This window comes from Cupressus sempervirens, chromosome 7 (assembly GCF_028749045.1).
Source record: "Cupressus sempervirens isolate cs-2001-9-10 chromosome 7, ASM2874904v1, whole genome shotgun sequence".
NCBI classification, from domain to species: domain Eukaryota; kingdom Viridiplantae; phylum Streptophyta; class Pinopsida; order Cupressales; family Cupressaceae; genus Cupressus; species Cupressus sempervirens.
Genome location: NC_143124.1, coordinates 626974055 through 626999017, shown reverse-complemented (window position 1 = coordinate 626999017; position 24963 = coordinate 626974055). Strand labels below are relative to the sequence as shown.

Below are 24963 nucleotides of genomic sequence, written 5' to 3'. Positions count from 1 at the left end.
AATAAAAAGTGCAACTCAACTTAAAATTATAACATGTAGGCCCCAATAACACATAATAATAAAATATAACCTCTTAACACTTCTTCAAGAGCAAGATATGACCATCTGATCCGTAGAATTGACTCTCTCTCCACACCATTTGCCTACGAGAGTCTGGAATAGGCAAAATCCATGATCAATGTCATGTCGAACTAAAGAGGGGACATTACAACGTGACCAAGCATTGCAAGCCTATGTCCCCACCACTCCCAACAGACTTACCCTTGAGCAATATGCATTTTGTGTGCAGAAGCTTACGCTTGTTGATATCGTGGAGGTTGTCTTCTCCATGTTTCATGATAAAGACCCTGGATGTGATGGTTTCCCTTGTGAATTTTACAAGGTTTTATGGGATGATATTGGTCCAGATTTGCTTAGAGTTTATCATGAAGCCTATAATGCTCAATCCTTAGGCAGCATAATTAATAAGGGAAATATTAAGTTCACACCTACAGCTAGGGATCTGGAAGATATTTGCAATTGAAGACCCATCACTCTTTTGAATGTCTCTTACAAGATCATTGCGAAGGCCCTATCCCTCAAGAACCGACATTTGCTCCCACAAATTGTTCACCTTGAGCAAATTGGCTTTATCAAGTCGAGATACATTCAAGATGATGTTATTATTGTTTGGGAAGGTATGGAGTGGGCTCGACAATCCAAACAGCAGGCCTTGTTTCTAAAGATCAACTTCGCCAAAGCCTATGACCAGATTGAATTTCCTTTCATTTTGGCCATGCTTCAAGCTTTGGGGTTCAGTCCAATTTTTCCGCAATCCGTTCAGATGCTTTTTGAGAATGCCTTTTCTTGTATTACCATCAATGGCCATCAATCTGTAGCTTTCGGGCTTTATAGGTCTATTCATCAAGGATGCCCTTTGGCACCTTCTCTCTATGTGCTAGTTGTTGAAGGGTTTGGCTATATTCTCGACAAGGCCATTTCTCAGGGCCTTGTGTGTGGCATATCCCTTCCTAATTCCACTACGCAGCTTGTGAATAGCCATTTTGCGGATGATTCTTTTCTCACTGTTATGGAGGACGAAGATAATATTGCCAACGCCTTGCAATGCTTGGACACTTTTTGCCTTGCCTCAGGGTCTGTTATTCAATGGCATAAAACCCTTTGCTATAGATAATCCTTCTTGCTAGGTCCTCAATGGTTGCAACGATATGGGTGGAAATGGGTGCAGCATGGCAAAATCTTTCACTTCTTGGACATCCCCTTTGCCTTTCAAGCTTCCCCTGTGGCCTTGTGGAATGCGGTCCTGGCTCGAATGGAGAAAAAGTTGGACAATTGGATCACCAAGCCTCTTTCCCTCACCGGGAAATTTCATAGTTGCTTCAAAGTGTTGGTTGCCACACATGTTTACTATTCCTCCTATTGGGCCCCGTCCAAAGCCTCATACCTCAAGCTTGAACACCTCTTGACAGACTTCCTCTGGGCCTCTAATGCATTGCATCATGGTTTTCACAAAGTGGCCTGGGACTTTTGTTGTCTGCCCAAGGATTATGGGGGGGCTTGGGTTGCTTTATACTCAAACACAAGGAACTGCCCTTTGTGCTAAATGGGTCATTCGGGCTCTCACAAGCGATAAGGCCTAGAAAATTTTATTGTGTCACTACATTTCCTTAGGCTTTCTGGTTAAACCTGCCAGCCTGGAAGGGGATTAACTTTCAAACCCTTCTTGTGACCAGTGAACCAGTCCACATTTAAGGCACTTTGTTGCTAAAAGCATTTGGAAAGCCTGGGAAGCCATTAAACCTTGGCTTCATTGCACTAATAATGGGTTCAGAGATGGGCTCACCATGAACCATCAAAACTTGTGGTGGTCTCCTTTGTTTGTTGTTCAAGGTGTGCCCCTTGCCAAGATTCAAGGGGCTAGCACTCTGCACTTATTCAGAAGGGGAATCAAGACACCCAAAGATCTCTTTTCCAGATTTACTATGAGTCTTTGCTCATGGGAGGACCTGCAAGTGCAATTCCGGCTAAACCGTCCAGATTGGTAGACAATTGATCTTCTAGTTTTTGCGGCGCCTGCCCATATGTTGGACAAGCTTGGTATTCAATCATCTCACCCATGGTTGAAGGACTGGAAGTGGTATCTTGCCACTCCTATGACCAATTACAAGCCCATCTAGGGTATGCTGGCTGGTGCCCCACCTTCCTATGGTTGAGACTCTACCACCGTTGGCATTTGCAATCCTCTAACAAGACCTAGAGTCTTAGATTTGCCACAATTTGGCAAGCTATCATTGAACCCAAGATAGCTCCCTTTGCCTCATGTATTCTCTTTCAAGGGTTGCCTTTGGGCCCTCAACTCCGACATTTGGGTGTCCCAGACCCCACATATCCTTTCTCTATCAGCCAGAAAGCTTCCTACATATTTGTTGGTTCTGCAAGCGAGCTCAAAATTACTAGCTTTGGGTTCATGATTTCTTCAAACCCTTTCGCCATAGAGGCCTTTTCCTGGCATATAGTTGTTCTGGGAGATTCGACTAGAGTCCCTTTTAAGTATTCCTAGACCTGACATGCTTTTAAAATGGAGATTTTGTTTACTATATGGAAAGACCACAATGTAGTTTTATTCTCTCACAGCTTTCTTGATATTAATGTTGCCATGTACCCTAAAGTATGCATATGTAATAATGTCATGATGCAAATTCAAGTACAAAATGACAAGGTTGCCCTAGAGGTAGTCCATCTGCAGGAGCTTTTAGTTCACTAGGGTAATGCCACTTGCACATTCACCAGGGTCCTGCTAGAAACTTTATTCGGCAATTGTACTCCTCACAATCACCGGAGAGGTCATAGCAAGTCAGTTCGCCACTCGCACACTCCCAGATCACAGCCTGCTCGTTGCTCTCCTAGTGGCAGATTTGGTGGTTGTCACCGCTCGGCCTTGCCTCCGCAAAGGTCAGGATCGGGTTGATCGCCGGTGGCTCCTCCTACTGCCCCTGATGCGGGCTAGCCTTCTGTATACAAGGACCCCAAATGGGCATTCACCCGGCTAGATTTGGCCATCTCTCTTGCCAAGCTGGAGGGAGAAAAGGATAAAGATGATGTTGTTGTTGCCACTATTGATGGATGGACTCCCCCTAAGCCATCCACTAACCCCAATGACTTCTGGGGTTTTGATGACAAAGATCCTCCCTCGACGAGCACTACTTTTACAGCCTAAGGGCTTTGTTCTTGTTTTTTGTTTTATTGCAGGCGGGCTCCCAATGGAAGCCTCTGGTTATACATCTGTTGAGCTATTTAAACAAGGTAGAAAATATGGACAAGCAACGATGGCCCAAACTGGTGGTTGAAGAGGAGCTAGCCCAAAGAAAGAAAACGTCAATGAAGCAAAACAAAAAATGGCTAATTAAGTGGGACATTAACATACTAGAATGCCCTAACACCAATGAAGAGATAAAAAGGTTTGTGCTAGAAAAATTTAAAGCAGTCAAGTGGACAAAACAAATAGGGAAGAAAAAGGCCCACTATGTGAAAGAGTTCAATCCCACGTGATGCCATGAGATTAAAGATTACCTTCGTATAGATATGAAAGGCAAATATAGGTTGTTAGTGGCATCATTTACGATGTGAGACAGGGAGGTGGACAGTGCCCAAGGAGGATTGGGAAGAAAGAAAATGCATCTACTACAATAAAGGATGTGTCGAAATGGAATGGCATACCAAGATATCGGGGAGCAATTCGAGGACAATTTGAAGGAGGGCCAATTACACCAAATTTTTGAGGAAACAAGACTACATAAAACAGCGAGCTTCTTAAAGGCAGATTCATAACAAGCGAGCTGACATTGAAAAGAACATGAAAAGGGTCCCATAGGCTGGCTGGTCTCATGGATATTAAAATACCTTCATCCATTCATTGCTTCATACTCAGCTCCTGGGCTTTTTTTTTATGAATAGTTTACTATCCGACCGCGCGCCATGTGAACTTGCAAGATGATCTTGTATCCCCCAACCCCTTTTTTCGTGAATATGTATTTTTAATATTTAATTAATAGAAAAGGACCTAATCATTGAAAAAAAGGCCCAATTTAAGTGCTTTGTAAATTACATTGGCGATATGCATCGAGTACTACAGAGAAGGGATGATACTCGGCAGCCAATCTAAAAAATTTGAGGTCGTCAAGACTAATACAATGACTTTGTTTGTAATAATAAAGCATCAATGACAAACATCTACACAAGAGGAAATCTACGCTGAATTCTAAAAAAGAACTTGAATTCCTTAACTAAACCATGGAGAGATATAAAATCCGTTTCTGTTATTTCTAATTCGAACAAAAGATCTATATTAAAGAACACAAAACTGAGTCTTTCTAATTTATCTATGCATAAAGAATACGTTCACAACCCTCGAGAATAGGAGTCAGGTGCGTCAATCTTGTCCTGCTAGACCAGCTTAAATCTGGTAAATCCAATTTTTAATCCTATAGATGGTAGCGGAGTGTGATTCTGACAAAATGAAAAACCACTTCACAGTTTTATCAACAAGCTTTAAACACAAGATTCCACTTTTCCATACAACTCCTATTTGTACAATGCACTCAACAAAGGCCCAGCAAACGCAAAAACATTTTATTGATTTCCAAAGAGATTCCTAATCTGATTTTCCTGACAGGTCACTCGGAACACAATCTTACACATTGTTTCAGACTATCTACTCACATTAGGTTTGGCACTAAAAAATGGCATGTTTCGTGTGATCAAACTAGAACTAAATCCGAATGCGATGATACCCGTAATATAAATAATTGAGAAATTGGTTTCCATACCGTATGGGATGAATGTAATCGTACATTTATCCTAACTTACATATCCTATATTCATGCAAAAACAGTTTGCTATCAATTCCCTCGGCTGTAATAATTCAAAGAAGCAACGAGGAGAGAATACGCATCTCGCAAAACAACAAGAGTAGGGTAACATAATCGAGGGAAGAGGATATAGGGAAATACTTGATAAATGACTTGCCCTTTGCTTCTCCATCTTTGTCAGCTTGAGGGGCGGCGTAGAGCCCCTCACTTCCACCGTAATAGAAAAAGGAGTTACCCTGAGCAGAAAATCTGCCATTTTTATACGAATGAATAGAAGCATCCACCTTCGCCCCAATCAGAAACGCTATAATTAAAAATCCCACGACCATCTCCCTCGACATCGCATCGATTCAACTCAATTCAACCCAATTCAATTTCCTAAATTTGATCTCACATATCTGGATAATCCGGTTGGGCCGCCAGTGGGTGTGGACAGATTTTTGTATTGTATTCCTTGGCCTGGAATTGACCTCGGCCTCCACCGTATTGTATGCGTGACATGGAAGGAAGGAGTGTTGACTAATTTGCCTGCGCAGCGGAATTCAAGAATTATTTCAAAGCGAGCGGGAAGGAGTTGTGATAATGGTCAAGCCTAGGTACTCGTGAGAACGTCCCCTTCCATGGTGACAACCCAAGCGAGGTCCATTTTATTTTATTTTTTGGACTCGTTTTTATTATTATTATTAGTTGATGGCATACGTATAGCATTCATCAATGTCAATTGATTTTTTTTCTCTAAGCAATCAAATCATAGAATTTTTATTACATTTTTAATTTTTATTTCTTTCATAAAATTTATTATAAATGTTTTATTTCATTTATTGGTTAGTATAATGAACACTCATGAGTCCAATAGTTTCTAATAATATATTTTTTATTTTTTTAAATCAATAAACGGTTGTAGCCTTGATTGTATTAATTAGTTAAATGTCATACAAGAGAATAATCTTTGTTCAAATGGGCACTGGAAGGAAAGAACGGAGAAGAAAACCTCTAGTCTTGCCTAGGACCGTAGTCTTTTATTATTACAGCGTAAGAGGGGCATACTCCAGTCAATTGTATAGCACATCTGATCTTGTTACAATATTAAATCCATAAAATTACTTAATCAATTGCCTTTTATACCATCTGAAAACTTATGGTCTTGAGCTAAGCCAACTGATATCAGCTCCATTAAGCACTAAGAGTAATGGCACTAAAAATCTTCTAATAGGATCATCAAAATGATTAGTTGTTACATAATCAAAATCTACCTAATAAGGAACAAGCTAAACACCTTGGGGAATGGATCGGAACTACAAAATCTAACAAAATACTCTTAGCCATCCTTTCCATTCAATGATACACACTAAAACTTATCCTACTTATAATTGCATGGATCATAAAGTTTCTAATAATAATTACTTTGAAATAAAAGTCAAATATTTTTCCACAAAACTTTTGGCTTTTCCTATTAAGCTTAGAAAAAAAAAGCCTATTATGTCAAAGAATTTAATCCCACATGCGAACATGACGACAAAGAATATTTAGGAGCCGAGAGCAAAGGAAAGGCAAAAATCCTAATCGCTCAATTGAGAGTTGGTTCCTACCGTTTGAGATGTGAAACTGGTAGATGGAAGGTCCCTAAGGAAGAGTGGGAGGATAGAATTTGTAGATTTTGCAACAAGAGTGTGGTGGAAACAGAGTGGCACTGTCTGAGGGATTGAACAACATACGAAGACATTCGCAGCCAACACAAAGAAATGTTAAAAGTGAACAAAATAAAAGACATTTTTTGAAGGACCAAGACTCCTCGAGGGGGCCATTTTACTTATGCAGATTCACAACAAAAGAGACAGGCAGGAGAAATCGCATCAGATTGACTAGGAGTTCTATGTGGGTCCCTTAGGCTTATGGCCTCATGGATGTCATTAAAAATCTTTCATTCATTCATTCAAAAAATCTAGTAATGGTAAGTGGTTGCAATTAAATGCATAATTCTCGAAACATCTAATTTTAAAGTTAAAAAAAATATTTCTCCTCAACTTTTGTCTTTTTGTATAAAGCTTAGGAAAAAATCCAGCAATTAAATGCATTATTTAGGAAACATCTAATTTTAAAGTAAAAAATTTGTCCTTGTCTGTGTAGAACAAGATTTAGTATGCAAAGAACATTAACAAATAAAGTAAACATTCACAAACCAAAAACTAAATTCACATATATGCTTAGACAAAGAAAGCAAACAAGAAGTGCAAACCTCACAAGAGAAAACGCTCCATGCTTTATGGATTCTATAGATGTGTCCTTTTGCTGTGGATGTATGCTCAAGATGCTCAAAAGCTGCTTCAATGGAGATGGGTAATGGCAAATTGGTAGCTTTGTGAGCTCTCAATTTGGCATTATAAGGGTAAGATTGATGGCTTTGGTTCTCAAAATAGCATGGTAACTTTAGCTCAAAGATTGTTGATGAAATGGCTTGGGAAGGGATTCAATTTATAGGCTAAGGGGTAGAGGGATGGAGGGCTTAGATGCAAGGATGGATGAAGGCTTAAGGAGGGCTAGGATGCACTCAAAGGAGAGCACATGGATTGTGCTTGTTTAGCACCAATGGGAAGGTGACACTTGTCACAAGGAGGATGAGTGTGAGAGGGTAGGGTAAAGGGTTGGTTAAAGGCATGATGAGTGGGGTAGAGTATGTAAGAGGGATGTAAGAGGAATGAGTGTGGAAGAGGGAAGAGTGTGGAAGATGGATGTAAGAGTCATGAGTGGGTTTGTAAGAGCCTTTTATGTTTTGTAAGAGCACTCATGACTTGGTGGTTGGGATTTTTAAGGGGAGACTTTGGTTTGGATTAGGAAAGTCTTAAACTTGTTTAAGGAATGTGACAACATTAGGGGGTGGATTAGGCTTGGGTTTAGGATTAGATTAGGAATGTTAGAGATGTGCAAGTGGATGGCATTAATGAGGGTGGGTGAGTTAGTGGCTAAGCTTGGTTAGTATGGGTGGATGGGGTGGATTAGGCTAAATGGAGGATTAGAGATAGGTTAGGGGTTTTTGAATTTGAGGATTTCATTTATCAAATAGATTTATTTAATAAATGGGGATTTTTGGAATTAGATAGAAGAATAGGATTTAATTGATAAATAATAGATTATTTGATTTATCAATTAGGACTATAGATGATTAATTAAATTAATCAACTAGGGGATGACAAAGGATTAATTAAATAGAAATTTAATTAATAATGCCTTTTTAGATAACTAAATAGGATTACCAAAATAGTGTAATCAAATTTAGGTGTCTACATTTTGCCCCTCTTTGACATAGTGTTGAGACAACACTATTTCAAAGAATTTTGAATGAAGACCACACGAAGAAGATGTTTTAGCAACAAGGTTGCCCCAGTCTCGGATAAGAAGAGGAGAGACTAGACTTAGATGATGCCCCCTCAAGAAGGCGGCGGGGAGAGAAATGAGGCTCGACGACTTCTTGAAAAGTACAAGAAATTGAGATCAGCTAAGATGCATAAGCTGGGATAGGTGTTGGATATGGATGGGGGATAATGGAGATGAAGGGAATCCATTGAAGCTTTTTGAGCGGGGGGATACTTCAAAGAGAAGTACCACCATGTAGTTGAGCACTAGATTTGCTATAGGACTGTTGGTTAATTGCCAGGGTTACCAAGAACATCAAGGCCTTTTTACCAACCTTCCAGAGGACTGACGAACTGACTCGAAACAAATACGCAAGGATTGCCCTAGTATCACACATGAATCCCAGAGGAAGCAGCGTGGAAACGACACTAGGTAACCCACAAGCAGAAAAAGAAAACGAGCAAAAGACCTGATCAAGACCTTGCACTCTAATTGCCCCATTCGCAGCATACCATGATATGGAAGATCGTGGCAACCTTGAGGAGGGAACAAGGAGATTGCTTGGAAAAGATATTTCAAGACCCAAAAGGGAAGATCCCAAATCAAAAGAAAGCAAAAATCCAAAAGAGAATTGTTTGCCAACGAGATGGGTAGGACGAGGTACTAACGGACCAAGATCAGACATGAGGAAAGCTATATCCTGCAAGGACCTATCGGAGAGCACCTAAGCTGATGGATCGAGATGAGTAATGCATCTGGCAAGCTGAACTAAGAAGGATAACACTTTAGTGACATGAGATCTAGCTAAAGGATGCATTGGAATAGCTAACCAAGGTGTGCGATGTGTGCAAGATGTTGATCAAGGACAAACTGACACGAACGCTGGATAGATACAATGGTACTAAGCTAAAGAGGATGTACAAGCTGACAGACCAAGATATGTTACAAATGTATAAGTTTGTTTATGTTTTGGTTTTTTGTGAGATGGAAATGTTTGTGAAGGATGGGATGTCTATAATAGTTGATAGGTGGATAGGTAGATGGTTTGTGAAAAGCTTAAGGAAAATGGGATTCTATGTGTGCATGTGATAGGATACAAGCTAGGATACAAGATTATTTACAAGCTGGAATATGGTACAAGCTTTGGACAAGATTCAGATATATACAAGGTATGGTACAAGATTTACAAGGTATAATACAAGCTTTGGTACAAGATTTACAAGCTGTACAGGAGGTATTGACAAGCTCCATCAGAGTTTGGATATTTGATTGGAACACCGAGGGAACAAGCAGGTGTTTTATGGGATGGTGGGTGGATGGATGAGGGATAGGATAGTGATAGATAATGGATTAGTCTTTGGTGCACAAGGCGCCTGAATTACCAGGTTTTCACCAAGGTACCTGTCCAAGGCGCTTGAATTGCCAAGTTTTCACCATTGGACGCCTATTTCTCTTTACTATTTTTTTTTGTATTTTTCAAAAGCTGGGTATACCAAGGATCTTCAAGCATAGAACTTCTTGAGATGAATGATGTTAGTGGGATCATTCAAGAGTTCTCCTTCTGGTGTAGATAATTGATAGGCTCCGGAGCCAAAGGAGGCAGTAACCACATAGGGACCAAGCCATGTAGGTTCAAACTTGCCTTTCTTTTCTCGATCTGCTTAGACTTTCATATTTTCTTTGAGGACCATGTCACCTGGCTGAAAGTGTCATGGGAGCACCTTCTTGTTGAAATTCCTTTTGAGACGAGTTTGATAGACTGTGAGATGGTCATAGGCTTGTTGTCTCTTCTCGTCTAAGAGATCTAACTGGGTGAGTTGAGCTACTCTGTATTTTTCATCTGAGATTTGCCCTCGCAAAGATATGCGTAGTGAGGGAAGTTCAACTTCTATAGGTAATACCGCTTCGGCACCATAGACTAGGGAGTATGGAGTTGTGCCTGTGGATGTACGGAAGGAAGTTCGATAGGCCCATAGAGCCAGATTTATTTGAAGGTGCCAATCACGGCCGGAATCATTGACAACTTTCTTTAGGATTTTGAGGAGGGTTTTATTAGTTGCCTCTGCCTGGCCGTTACCTTGTGGGAAATATGGGCTAGAAAAGCGGTGATGGATGCGGAGGGAAGTGCATAATTCTTCCATGTTGAGATTTTCAAAATTACCTCCGTGGTCAGTGAAGATGGTGGATGGGATGTCGAAGCGGCAAACAATGTGGTACAAGATGAACTTGGAGACTTGAACTCCTGTAGCTGAGACTAGGGGGACTGCTTCCACCCACTTAGTGAAATAGTCTGTAGCTGTTATTATCCATTTATGTCCATCAGATGAGAGAGGTGTGATAGTTCCAACTAGATCAAGGCCCCAACAAGCAAAAGGCCAAGGTGGTGCAATAGGCTGTAGATCCTGTGCTGGAGCGTGCACAAGATTTGCATGCTGCTGACATGGGAGACACTTTCTGACAAAGTCACAAGAGTCTTCTTCAATGGTAGGCCAATAGTAGCCTGCTCTAAGGATTTGTCGTGCTAGGACAATACCACTCGTGTGGGCACCGCAAAGTCTAGAATGTACTTCTTTTAATGCCATCGCGGCCTCATTTTCATCTAAACATCGAGAGAGAGTATCGTGATAACCCCGACGATATAAGGTATTGGCTATGATAACATAGCGGGATGATTTTCAGATGAGGTTCTGGCGTTGGGTACGTGTGAGGTGAGGGGATATGATACCATCGTTAAGGTAAGCGTGAATTTCATGGTACCAAGGGGATTGGGGACCAACCAAGATACAAACACGGTTTGAATCCTCATTCGCATAGGCAGGTGTGAGGAGCTGCTCAACTAAAAACTCATACTGCGTAGCTTCTTGGGGAATTTCCAAGAGCGAGCCGATAGTGGCCATGGCATCCGCTGCCTTGTTCTGCATTCGAGGCACTTGTGTAAACTGAAGCTTTGTAAAATGTTGGGTCAGCTGATCAACTAGCTCTTTGTAGGGTAATAGCTTTTCATCTTTGGTTTGATATTCATTTAAGACTTGTTTGATGATGAGCTGGGAATCGCCAAAGATTTCTAACTCAGTGATATTCCATTCAGTAGCTATCTTTAACCCTGCTACAAGAGCTTCATATTCTGCTATATTGTTGGTGCTAGGGAATTGTAGCTTGAAGGCTTTTGGAATATAATCTCCTTGAGGTGTAACTAATAATATTCCTGCCCCTGATCCATGAGATGTGTATGAGCCATCAAAATAAAGCTTCCATGAGGGTTGTTCTTCAATTAGGCAGATATGCTCGTCTGGGAATTCTGTGAGCAAAGGATATGCATCTACTAGAGGTGCATCAGCTAGGTGATCTGCTATAGCTTGCCCTTTGATTGCCTTTCTATCCACGTACTGGATGTCAAACTCACTTAGTAGCATAACCCATTTGGCCAAACGGCCTGTAAGTGCTGTTCTGGAGAGCATATACTTGAGAGGGTCAATCTTGGAGACTAGTTGGATGGTATGACTTAGCATGTAGTGGCGAAGCTTTTGAGTTGAGAAAACAACTGCCAAACAAGCTTTTTCCATAGGAGTGTAATTGAGTTCATAACCAACTAGGGTTCTACTGATATAGTAGATGGCTCTCTCTCTGCTATAATCATCATGTTGTGCTAGAAGTGCCCCTAGGGCAGTAGGTGTTGCTGATATATACAAGATCAAGGGACGACCAGGAACTGGTGGAACCAAGATAGGGGGATTGGTGAGATACTGCTTGAGCTTATCGAAGCTGCGCTGACATAAAAGATCCCACTTGAAGTTCTCATTTTTCTTTAGCAAGTGTGAAAACGGTATACACTTATCTACAAGTTGGGAGATGAAGCGTCGGACAAATTGAAGTTTTCCCTGAAGAGAGCGAAGTTGTCGTAGTGTCTGGGGAGGAGGCATGTCTAAGATAGCCTTGACCTTTTTGGGGTCGATCTCTATACCCCGTTTAGAAACTATGAAGCCTAGAAGCTTGCCAGATGTGACCCCAAAGACACACTTCTTGGGATTTAGCATGAGATGATATTGGGCCAACCTATCAAAGACTTTTTCCAGGTCAGCAAGATGATCCATGAAGGTGTGAGATTTGACTAGGATATCGTCCACATAATCTTCCAAAATGCTATGGATAAGATCATGGAAAATGGCTGTCATAGCTCTTTGATAGGTAGCCCCAGCATTCTTTAGGCCAAAAGGCATCATGGTGTAGCAAAAGGTTCCCCAAGGGGTAGTGAATGTTGTCTTATGCTGGTCCTCTTCTGCAATCTTGATCTGATTATACCCGAAAAATCCATCCATAAGGGACAGAATTTCATGTCCAGCTGTAAGATCTACAATCATATCTATGTTGGGCAAGGGAAAATCATCCTTTGGACAAGCTTTGTTAAGATCTCTAAAATCAGTGCAGATTCTGATGTCACCGGAAGGCTTAGTGACAGGGACCATGTTGGAGATCCATTCTGAGTAGTCGATAGGTCGGATAACCTTAGCAGCTAACATTCTTTCTAGTTCAGCTTTGACTAGTAATGCCACCTTGAGGTGCATTTTTCTAAGCTTTTGTCTGACGGGCTTGATCTTTGGATCGACTGCAAGATGATGAACTACAAGCTTTGGATCAAGTCCTGGCATGTCCTGATATGACCATGTAAATCGGCCAATGTTCTCTCGTAAAACCTCAAAGAGGAGGTCAGCTTGGTCTTGTGATAGGGATGCAGCAATGTGAACAATTCTAGGGATCTCTGAAGAACCAATGTTGACTTCTCTAGTATCCTCTATTAGAATAGAAGACACCTCTGGTCGATCATCTTGAGGAGGCAATACTAAATCCTCATGTTCTGCTTGTGGCTCTAGATTTTCTTGCTGAGGGGTTCTCTTCGCTGCCTTAGCTAGTCCCAGATTTACCTTAGTTTCAGTTTTGGGTGTATCGAAACTAGGTCGGGGATTTTCTCCAAAATACCCCTTGGGATCTAGCTTGTAGATGTAGGCAGAATCTGGCTTTGTCTTCTTATGAGGAGTTTCGGCTCCCATGAATCTTAGAAGCGCTTCCTCTGATGCGAACTCATCAATATGTATGACACTTGGTTGGTCCCAATCTATGAGTTGTGGATGAGCGAGTGGTAGGTCAATGAGATGGATGGATAGTTCTCGGAGAACAGAGTCTCCTAGGAAGATTTGGTCTAGGATATCATCGTAGGCTCTCTTTTCAACTTCCTCGGGAATGTCTTCGATTTCGACAAGGTCGCGGTGAATGTTCGAAAAAGCGTGACCGTTCTCGTTGGTGCCCCCAGTTGTGGGTATGCCAAAGCCAAGACCTGACTTCGTTTCCCAATTATGTGCTTCGATGGGACATTGCATGCCCCTTTCTTCTGGTCCTAGTCCACCTCCTTGATAGTTCCATTTTTCAGTGATGAGCTTATGTTGTTGGGGATACTTCTGGCTGAAGTGATCAAGGCGTGCTTGATTTCTTGGAGGTGCATCCTTATGTAACCAATTGTTGATATTTGGAGTGAGCTCCTCATGAAGAGGCATTTTTGAGGACACAAAGGTGGTTGGGCCAAACCATTTGTATTGAGGAGGTGGAATCTCCTTAGCTTTGTGATATGTTGGCCATCCATGGGTATGTGGATCAAGTGGGATTGCTCCGACAACAAATGCATCTAATAGACTATATTCTCCACAGCCTTTGTTGTTGATCTTTACAGTAGATAGGGTGGAGGCGAGGATGGTTTTTGCGTCATTATAAGTGTGGGATGAGCTGGCGATGGCTGTGCCGATGTCTATTCTAGGGCAATGGTTTGTATATGAAGCTTCAACCGCATTGCAGTAAGCAAAGGGTTCTGGATCGGCGTGGATGGTTACCTCAGTGCCCTGATGCGGAAATTTGATGCACTGATGGTAGGTGGATGGAACGGCCTTCATAGCATGAATCCATGGGCGACCGAGGAGGATGTTAAATGGCAGGTTTAGATCAACAACATGGCAAACTGTCTCTTGGATGACCGGCCCAACCTTGATTGGTAGCAAAATAGTCCCTTTTGTGGTCCTTTCCAAGTTGTCATAAGCTTTGATGGTGATAACCTCACTGATTATATCTGCCTCAGTATACCCAGCTTGTTTTATGAATTTTAGGGTGCAAATGTTCAAGGCTGATCCATTATCTATCATTACTCTTTTTACGGCAAAATTGGATACCATGATGGCTATGCAAAGCAGAAGGGTGTGATCTGGCTCAACCGTGGGTATGTCGGTGGGTTTGAAAGATAGGGCACATGAGGATGAAAGGTGTCCAACAAGATTATGAAAATCAGTAGCATTGATATCAGAAGGGACACGGGATTCTATGAGAGCACTGTCAAGGATGTCTTTGTACACAGTACTAGTGCGGAGAAGGTCTAAAATGGATATTTGGGTTGGCATGTTCCCAAGGTGTTCCAAGATATTGTACCATCTTTTTGATGGAGCTGATGGTGCTGATGAAACTGGTGGGCCTGCGATGTTAAATCGCGCTCTTCGAGTGGTGACCGCACACTCATTGTCTGGTCCTCAGATATTGATAACATTGATAGAAGGCTCTTTCTCAGATATACAACCTATAAGGCTACCATAGTCTATATAGGATGAAGTGTGGTCATTGTTCTTCCCATGCTGTTGGTTTGGTTGGTGGTTGTTGGTGTTGTTTTGGATAGGTGCTTTTCCAGGATTTTGGTTGTTGTGTGGAGGAAAAGCATTTTGATAAATCTGTAAGCCTGCATTGGGAGAGGTTTGGGCACCAACAGTGATTTCTTTCCGATCAATAAGGTCTTGTACATAGTCTTTCAATTTCATGCATCTGAGGGTAGTGTGACTGTTTACCCTATGGAACTTGCAATACTCATTATCCTTGTACCATGCAGCTTTGGATTGGCTTGGATCAATTTGCTGGGTAGGAGGAAATTTGATGAGGTTTTCCTTAGCCAATTTCTCAAAAATAACATCCAATGGCTCACCAAGGGGTGTATAGTTTCTAGGTGTAGGTTGGAATCTGGGCTTTTGCCCTGCAGCTACATTGATGGCATTAGCTTGATTGTTAGACCCTTGAAAGTTGGGTCTTGTATTGTGGTTTTGATAGCTTTGGTTATTTCGTTGTTGGTAATTGATAGCTTGTTGGTTGTTTATTTGATATGGTGGGTTAGACTGGTTTTGAGAAGGACCAACAATATTCACATGTCTGGTGTCAGTAACCCCATCTGTTGCAACATGCTTGTTTTTGTTCCAATACCTAGACTTGTCATTGGAATGTGATTGATTTTGGTTGGCCTCTTTGTAAATATTTACCACACCATCTTTGATGAGTCCTTGCTCAAGGATCATTCCTTTCTCTTTGATATCATTATAGGTCTGCAAACAGTTCATGGTCATGTGGTGAGCCAAGCTGGGATGTGCATTATCAATAAACATTTTCACCACATGGCGTGCTGGCAAGGTGCAGGATATGCGGGTGGTAAGGGTTTGCCATCTTTGCAGGTATTCGGCAAGGCTTTCTCCACCTTTTTGCTTGGTGTGGACAAGATCAACTATTGATAGCTCTGTTTCAACAAGATGGGCATATTGGGCTACAAATGCCTCAGATAATTCAGCAAAGTTTTTAATTGTGCCATAGGGGATTCTATAAAACCATTCAAGAGCTGGTCCAACCAAGCTTTTGGGAAAAAGGTGCAAGAGGAAGACATCATTGTATGCCACGTCCTGGCAATGCATGTAAAATTCTTTGATATGTGTGACAAGGTCTCCTTTTCCTCTGAATTTGTCAAATTTAGGTACCTCAAAGTGTTTGGGAAATGGTGTCGTGGTAATGGCTCTGTCAAATGGGTAAGGACACACATTCTCAAACTTGAATGTCTTTGGATCATTCCCTTCTTGGATGGCTTTCAGAGCTGTCTTCATTTGCTCCCACTCTGAATTGATAGGTGATGGTTGGGGTGCCCCCAATGTAGGAGTGCCTTGAGGTAGGTATGTGTTGGATGGGGCCACTGAATATGGATGGCTGTGAGGGATTTTCTGATAGGGATTGTACATTGTTTGGGCAGCTGCATGGTGGATGACGGGTTGTTGAGGGGGAGGTGGCGCATATTGCTGCATGTGCTATGAGACTTGCTGTTGATATGGGATTTGAGGTTGGGATTGAGGAACATAAGCTGGCTGTGGGATAAATGGATTGCTTTGTGGAGGTAAGGTATAAGATGGTTGTGAGGCTTGGGGAAAGGATCGGAGGGCTTGTGGGGTTTGACCAATATATGTGGGTTGTGCCCCCATTTGGGATGGTATCTGCAAATAATTGGTGGTTGGCTGGGGTGGTGGATTACCTCCTAGAAGTGGCATTGAAAAGTAGTTGGTAATTGGAGGTAATGGATTAGTTGGTGGTGGAGGGGGTGGGAATTGAAAGCTTGGGAATGGAACTGATGAGGTTTGATAGCTTGTTGGCTGGATTTGGAAGCTTGGTAGAGTGGTGGCGAGAGCTGGGGTCATTTGGGAGCTTGGTAGAAAATTGGTAGTAGCTTGTGGGATTTGATAGCTTTGTGGAGTGAGGGTAGTAGCTTGTAGATTTGTGGCTAATGGTATTGAGCTCCCAAGACCTAATGGAAATGATGGGATTGTGTTATGGGCTGCAATGAACAAGCTGGGGGTGATGAAAGGTTGATTACTTGGCCCCATGGGTGACATCCCTGTTGTATATTGTTGAGGTTGGCCAAAGATGCTAGCACTGATTTGGGAGATGGGTGGATTTGGAAGGCTGGGTTGGGGAGCAGCAGCAGCAATAGTGAAGGGGGTGAATGGTGAGCTGTTTTGGGTAAAGGGGGTTTGGAGCGGAGAGGTATGAACCAAGGATGGAGTGGTGGTGGCTGGGTTGGCTTGTGGCATGGAGATTTTAACTTGGGTGGATGATGGTATGTTTGGGTCTGTTGGGTCATATGGATTAGCTGGAGGCTCTTCTTTTGGAATATATTGAGGATAATTTGGATCATAAGAGCCTATGGGTGGTGGCAGCTGCCCAAACAACGGGTGAGATGGATCTGATAATGGAGGGGGTCTTCCAAAGTCAAAGGTTCCTACATTGTCCCTTCGAAAATTAGCCATGATTGTCTCTTTGTTTTTGTCTATAATGGCGTTTACCAATACTGCATTTCCTGGTTGGTTCATGAAAGCTTCAATGTCAGTAGGTGATGGCATAGCTTGCTCTAGGCTGAAGGATGGCTGAGTGCTCAAGGGGGGTGAGGTTGTTCGATCCAAATGATAGGGCTCCATTGTTTCTTTCTTCTTGGCTAAGCGAGTGACGGGTGGCATGAAAAATGCTCCTAGGGATGAGATGCAATAATGCTGATGGATGCAAAAGGGGGAAGGCTTTTCTATGCAAATGATTTCCTAGGTTGAGGCAAAGCTATATGACAAAACCTAAGGAGGATTGGGTTGGGGATTCTAACTTCAAAGATATGTTGTCAAAGCACAAAAGGTTTGCTTTCCTATGTGCAAGCTTGGTGGTGATTGTGTCAACTTAAGGATAGACTGATGATCCTTTAGGAAGAACACGAGATTGACCACTTGCGAATCCCAACCTTTAGCTCAAGGTGATGAGGGATAACAAGTGACAAAGCTAGATTACCCTAGACAAAGCTCTGTCAAAGGGATAACCTTGGTGAGATTGGTGGATTTGGAAGATTTTAGGAATGGCAAACTTTTAGCAAGTTGACAACAATTTTGAATGGATGAGCTAGATGGTATGATTCTAAATGAGATGGATGAGCTAATAATGCTTAAGGGGATAACCTAAGATGGCTGGCTTTTCTACAAAGATGACTCTAAAGTGAAGCTTATCCAAGAAGATGTGGAGAAACAAGGGTGTCTAATCATAGAAATCATGCCTAGTTGGTAAGGCATAAGCAGGATTAACTCTTGGATGTTGGCTAAATTTGATGGTGCGCTCTAACCAGGCCTCTTGAAGTGCTTCCTCGGTAGCTTTGTCCTCTGCTTTGTGGAGTTTGGCAATTCGTGGGCTTGGTGTTATTTCTTTTCTCTTGGCTGAAAGTTCTTGGTATGCTAGAGATGGCTTGAGTTTGACCTTGTGAAACTTCTGTTTGGGTTTGGGTTGTTCTGACATAAATTCCTGAATTTGCTTGACTTTGGAAAAAATCTCAGTTGTTTTGCTTCAACTTTTTCAACTTCTAAAATAGGCAGTGACTACGCTAAGTGTGCCCTAAGCTAAGATTGACCAAGTTTGACAAACATTCATTCAACAAGTAAAATAAAAACAAGCAATATATAGGAACACCCAGATAGAAGTTTGTGGTTCTCAGAATGTGATACTTGCGCCAAGGAGTGTGTATGTTCTACAAATGTTTCGATCAGTCACTCCAAACACATTAACATCCTAGATGGTTTTCTGCAAGGCTGGCAATTGGTTTAGTTAGGGATTCCTCGATATATGCAAGGTACGTGAGGCCCAAATCCGTAGATGAGACCAAAAGGATGTCACACAGCCGAGAGGAGCGGTAACCCACTTCTCCTCTTTCACTTCTCAAGGGTATAAAGTTCCTTGAGGCTTAGCCCGAATGACAAAATCTTGATCCCAAGAGAGGTGTCTTTCGATTCACCTCCCGATTCTTATACTCTGCCGGAACGCTGGAGTTGAGGTCGTCCAAGGGGTGATGAAATCCCCAAGCAGGCCTCCTAAAAAGAAACAAGGTTTTGGATCCTAATCTTATGCACCCAAGATGGCCTCGAAAGACGACAAGGGGAGAGAAGACTTGGATGACCTTGGGCTAAAAAACACGCTTGTTCTTTTACCAACTGACTCTTATATGTGCTAATCTAGACTTTGCAAGCACTCATGTTTAAGAGACAATGTTCAATTCCAACTTGAAGCACCAACAAAAGTAAATCGATCAAAGAATGCAAACAATAAGAAGAGTTAGGGTCAACAAAAGCAAACTCGCGCGCCCGGAGGCCCTCCACGTCAAGTATCGATTAATTTTCTTTAAGGCATTCAAGATTGAGTGTGAGTTTGTTTTAAGCCTAAAACAAAAGTGTGTGAGATTCGATTTCAAGCGCGCGCCCGGAGGCTCTCCACGTCAGTTGTTGTTCAATTTTAGTGCCCAAAATTGAAGTGTGATCGATTTAATCTAGAGTTTTGGCCATTTAAGAATTTTGATAAAGTTAAAGCAAACGTTCAAAGACCAAGTGAGTGAGTTAGATTGTGGAACATTTAACACCTTTTTCAAGTAGACCCATCCCCATAAATGGCGCTGAGATTGCAACCAATGGTTAATATTTGATGGGTGATTAGAAAAGAGGTGAGTCCAAGGAACTACTCAAATTGATTTTTTAAAATTTGTATTATAACTTAACAAAGTTTCTTAAATGTCCAAAAATCAAACTTTACCTAGATTGCATGTGGAAAAGAGATTTGTTTTGCTCAATTTTAGAAGCTCCAAATGAAGTGTTTGATATTGCAATGGTTAATTGATCCTTGGCATTCAAGATTGGATTTGTTGTTTTAAGCATGCATTCCAAGGAAAGTTGATTTTAATCCATGACATTCAAGAGTGTGTTTTGAGCAACATTCATTCAATGGAAAATGTGTTTAACCATTCAAGTTCATTTTTTTAGCAACATGCATTCAAAGACAAATGGTTAAACATTCAAGTTCTTTTTTTAGCAACATGAAAACCTGCAAGAAACATGGTTAGTGGTTCCATATGTGTTCCAACCTGCAATGAGACAAAAAAAAGCAATTTAGTTAGTTAGCCAAAATCTTCAAAAATGAGAGCTTAACTATGGAAATTTTTTTAAAAACTTTTTTTGCTATTTTTTCTACGCGTAAAAATGCTTAAAATGGTCTAAATTCTACGGAACCACTAAAAGTCAAATTTTGATTTACACTCTTTTTTTTTTTTTTAGCTACAAAGTGCAGAAATAAAGATTTTAAAACAGAAATGCAACTAAGCAGGCAGAGACAACAGTCTATCAAGCGGAGACGCCAAAATACGAAGATGCCAAAATACAGAGATGCTAGTATTCGGAGACGATAGAACAGATTTGCGGCACAGAAAATAGGTGACAAGCAGAGACGCCGATTTGCGCAGATGCGGATTTTCGCAGACGACGATTTGGATTGGCGGTGGCGGAGACGTCGATTTGCGCAGACGTGGATTTTCGCAGACAGAACAGGTTGCAGACGCCAAAACTGCGCGAAAAAAGTTGAAAAATGCGAAAAAAAAATTTAGATGGTATTTCTTCTTCCTAAGTGCATTCTTTAACCTGCAAAAACAAGCAAAACACCCTCACAACACACTCAAACAACAACAAACATTAGATGGTTAGAAAAAATGACATATAGATGAAAATAGATGATTAAATGACCCATAGTGTGGTCCCACCGGGTGTGCCAAAATGTAGAACAATATTTAGTATGCAAAGAACATTAACAAATAAAGTAAACATTCACAAACCAAAAACTAAATTCACATATATGCTTAGACAAAGAAAGCAAACAAGAAGTGCAAACCTCACAAGAGAAAACACTCCATGCTTTCTGGATTCTGTAGATGTGTCCTTTTGCTGTGGATGTATGCTCAAGATGCTCAAAAGCTGCTTCAATGGAGATGGGTAATGGCAAATTGGTAGCTTTGTGAGCTCTCAATTTGGCATTATAAGGGTAAGATTGATGGCTTTGGTTCTCAAAATAGCATGGTAACTTTAGCTCAAAGATTGTTGATGAAATGGCTTGAGAGGGGATTCAATTTATAGGCTAAGGGGTAGAGGGATGGAGGGCTTAGATGCAAGGATGGATGAAGGCTTAAGGAGGGCTAGGATGCACTCAAAGGAGAGCACATGAATTGTGCTTGTTTAGCACCAATGGGAAGGTGACACTTGTCACAAGGAGGATGAGTGTGAGAGGGTAGGATAAAGGGTTGGTTAAAGGCATGATGAGTGGGGTAGAGTATGTAAGAGGGATGTAAGAGGAATGAGTGTGGAAGAGGAAAGAGTGTGGAAGATGGATGTAAGAGTCATGAGTGGGTTTGTAAGAGTCTTTTATGTTTTGTAAGAGCACTCATGACTTGGTGGTTGGGATTTTTGAGGGGAGACTTTGGTTTGGATTAGGAAAGTTTTAAACTTGTTTAAGGAATGTGACAACATTAGGGGGTGGATTAGGCTTGGGTTTAGGATTAGATTAGGAATGTTAGAGATGTGCAAGTGGATGGCATTAATGAGGGTGGGTGAGTTAGTGGCTAAGCTTGGTTAGTATGGGTGGATGGGGTGGATTAGGCTAAATGGAGGATTAGAGATAGGTTAGGGGTTTTTGAATTTGAGGATTTCATTTATCAAATAGATTTATTTAATAAATGGGGATTTTTGGAATTAGATAGAAGAATAGGATTTAATTGATAAATAATAGATTATTTGATTTATCAATTAGGACTATAGATGATTAATTAAATTAATCAACTAGGGGATGACAAAGGATTAATTAAATAGAAATTTAATTAATAATGCCTTTTTAGATAACTAAATAGGATTACCAAAATAGTGTAATCAAATTTAGGTGTCTACAGTCTGTTCTTCCCTTCCAACACATTTTGGAACATTCATGATCGAGTTTTTAATTCATAGAAACATTGCTTGAATTTGCATATGTTTTTGCCAACATTGTGGGGAAGGTTGTGTCCATCTTTTTTCTAGTACTTGTGTTGGTTTAAAGTTACATGTGAGACAATCAAATTGTTTGTTTTGGATGCATACTTTTTAACAAAATTGTAATGGATTATATTAGCAATTTAATGTGGTTGAATTTTACCTTAAAGAGGCAAGATACAAATATTGTAGAGCACCATTACCAGCAATACAATTTGAATTTATTGGGTTATTCCAGCTAGAGAAAACAATGAAGATGTGCATAATCAATGCATGCGCAAGTGTTGGAGATGAGAGTCTTCTTTGCATCTTGTAACTTCGTTGTCTACATTATATGCAAAAAGTTTTGTTTCTCCTTCCTTTAAATTTGATGTCTAATTGCGTACAATAGGCCCTTACCAATGTCAAGGTTATTTATTTTTGTTACAAACTCATAGAAATTCATGCCCTCTATTCTTGACAACTACTAGGGCTTCACTAGTAAGTTTGTGAGATTCATTTTCTTTTTATGATGACAAATTTATCTCATTTTTTAGTCTAAAATATAAATAATCTCATTTGGATAGTTCTTTGTTGTCAGGTACTTGTTGTTGGAGTCATTTTGTAGAAACAACTGCTATACAAGATTTCTATAAACATGATGAGGGCCTATTGTGAATGGAAAGTGCCTTTTCTAATATGTACTCTGTTTGAGCACCGTGACCTTCAGTGAGGGTTTTTGTAGGAAAAACTGGCATTTTCTCTATTGCTTGTGCTATAAAATGAAAACTTTGGATTCCAAGATTGTGGTGTAATTGGGCTTCTTTTGTATGCCTTGGATATTTATCACAAACCTTGTAGAAAACCTTCTCGTTGGCTGTAGCCATCTGGTAATCGTACAGATTGATGCTTCTGGTTATAACAATTGCTTTATTTGGTATCAGTGAGAGCTATGAGATTCTGGATGTACATGGCGTATTTTCTGTCAAAATCTATTATCTTTCTCAATGAATGTTGGGACTCCATGTTTTCATCAGTTAGTTTATTGGCTAAGTAAAAAATGTGTCTATATGTCATTTTCGACATTAGCAATTTTGTTATTATGTTCCTTCCATAATCATCTTGCACAATATAAATTTGGTCTTCTTATCAACATATTGAAGCATTAAAATATGAGATGTTAAATTAGCAATTTGACATTGACAAACAAAATTTTCTTAATATAATTTATTTAATTTTGCACAAAATGTAATTTTTTTATTCATATTTCTATTAACTTCAATTCATAATAAGTAAAAGAGGTCTATACGATTAAAAAATAATGAAGATTTCATTTTAACATGTTAAAAATATTTTTATAATTCAATTTGATTGATTTACAGATTCTTCATTCTTTTCAAAATTTCAAGTATGTTTATTATAATTTTTTATTTTACAAATTCAATCAGCTCACTATTTAGAATAATTTTGATACAAATTTTCTATTACTATTCCCCAAGGTTATGTCTTAAACATTTATTATTCTAATTTCATTTTTAATTAATTATAGTCATTTTGAGAGGACATTTGTTTTTATTCAAAATTAATAAACTATATTAACATTATTTTTTCCTATTATATTTTTAAAAATAAAATTACCAATGGTTATTATTAGTTCTCAGTTTTTACGATTGTGATGGTTTAGCTCATTTATATATTGTCTACTTAATGGTAAAGTTTAGGAATTAGTGATAACGTCTCCTTTCATGGTAACAACATTAATGAAATCAAAATTATAACATGTTGTCGTGTTTGGGAAGGTATTGAATTATTTTTAATGTTTAAATTATGTAGTGATGTGTGATAGTTAGCATTTAATTTGTTAACATTTGAGTTCTTATTTTGTAGTCATTTGGAATCATCCCTTATATCAATTATATGTAGGTTTGATATAATTAATTGTTATTTATTAAAATATATTTATAAAAAAAGTAACATAAATTAAAATAATTAAAATAATATTGATAAAGGAATTTCAAAACTAATAACTAAATGCACATTAATAGGTATGCATCATTATAACTCAATAGCAAACTCATTTTATTTTAGTATTTATTTATAATTCATTTAGTATGTGCTTATATTTCTTTCAATGTAATATATTGAAATAAATATATAAAATTTATGTTGCAATAAATATGCATGAGAACAATATGAGTTCATTCATATGCAATCTTTTATAGTCTTTGATTGTAAGAGGAAGAGTGTCATGAACCATAATTGATGTATGTAGTATAGTACGAATGTTAGAAATTATTCAAACTATATAGTGAACTCCTTGTTTAATTATGTAATGAACAAAAGAATTAATCAATGCATAAATGATTTTGATGTTATAAACCAAATTGAATATTAATCAATTCTAAAAATAATAATAAACATTGATATAATTAATAATAATAGCAATCACCATAATATTGATAATAAAATAATAAACAATTCTTAATATTAATTGTCAATTCTCAAATATTGTAATAATTGATTGATAATAATCAATACTTAATATATGAATAATATTTACAATCAATATATAATTGCAACAACACATTAGAAGAACAAGGCAATTGGAAAACAACAAGGCTAAACCGTAATAAAGCACTACAATCCTCCCATGCAACACTATCTCATTAGAGGGTCCATGTTGCCGATAACAACCCAGATTTTACCTCATCTCCACTATCTTTTGAATCAAGTGGAGCATATTTGAACAAGTATCTTGTGGATGACCCTAAAGAAGGGTGGTTTTGTGATATATTGTACTAAACTTTATCATGCAACTAATCTCGATTATCACTTTATTTTGTATCTATTGAACATTTGTATTGGTTAACAACATGTAGTTATGATTAATGATTATTTTGGATACATAGAAGGAATCTATGGACCTCCGATGTACAAGATTGGTTTTTGTTGATATTTAGTAGAAATATATATATATAATTACAATACAATTCTAAGGAAGAAAATTTTACAATGTGGTGTGAATTTAGTCCTTGATGTTTTAATAAATAATAATAAAATATAATCATTATCTTGGAGAGATA

General features: G+C 39.5%; 1 protein-coding gene across 2 annotated transcripts in view; it reads right to left on the bottom strand.

The window, feature by feature from the left end:
• LOC149548258 (uncharacterized) overlaps window positions 1-5517 on the bottom strand; it is a 70046-nt gene extending 64529 nt beyond the window's left edge. Inside the window, exon 1 of one of the 2 annotated variants that reach the window (XM_089792320.1) lies at window positions 5010-5517. In XM_089792320.1, the coding sequence (XP_089648446.1) occupies window positions 5010-5209 (200 nt within the window). In that variant the 5' untranslated portion in view covers window positions 5210-5517. The remainder of the gene's footprint in view (window positions 1-5009) is intronic. The other variant, XM_089792321.1, reaches the window with a different exon arrangement.
• Between the last annotated feature and the right edge of the window lie 19446 nt (window positions 5518-24963).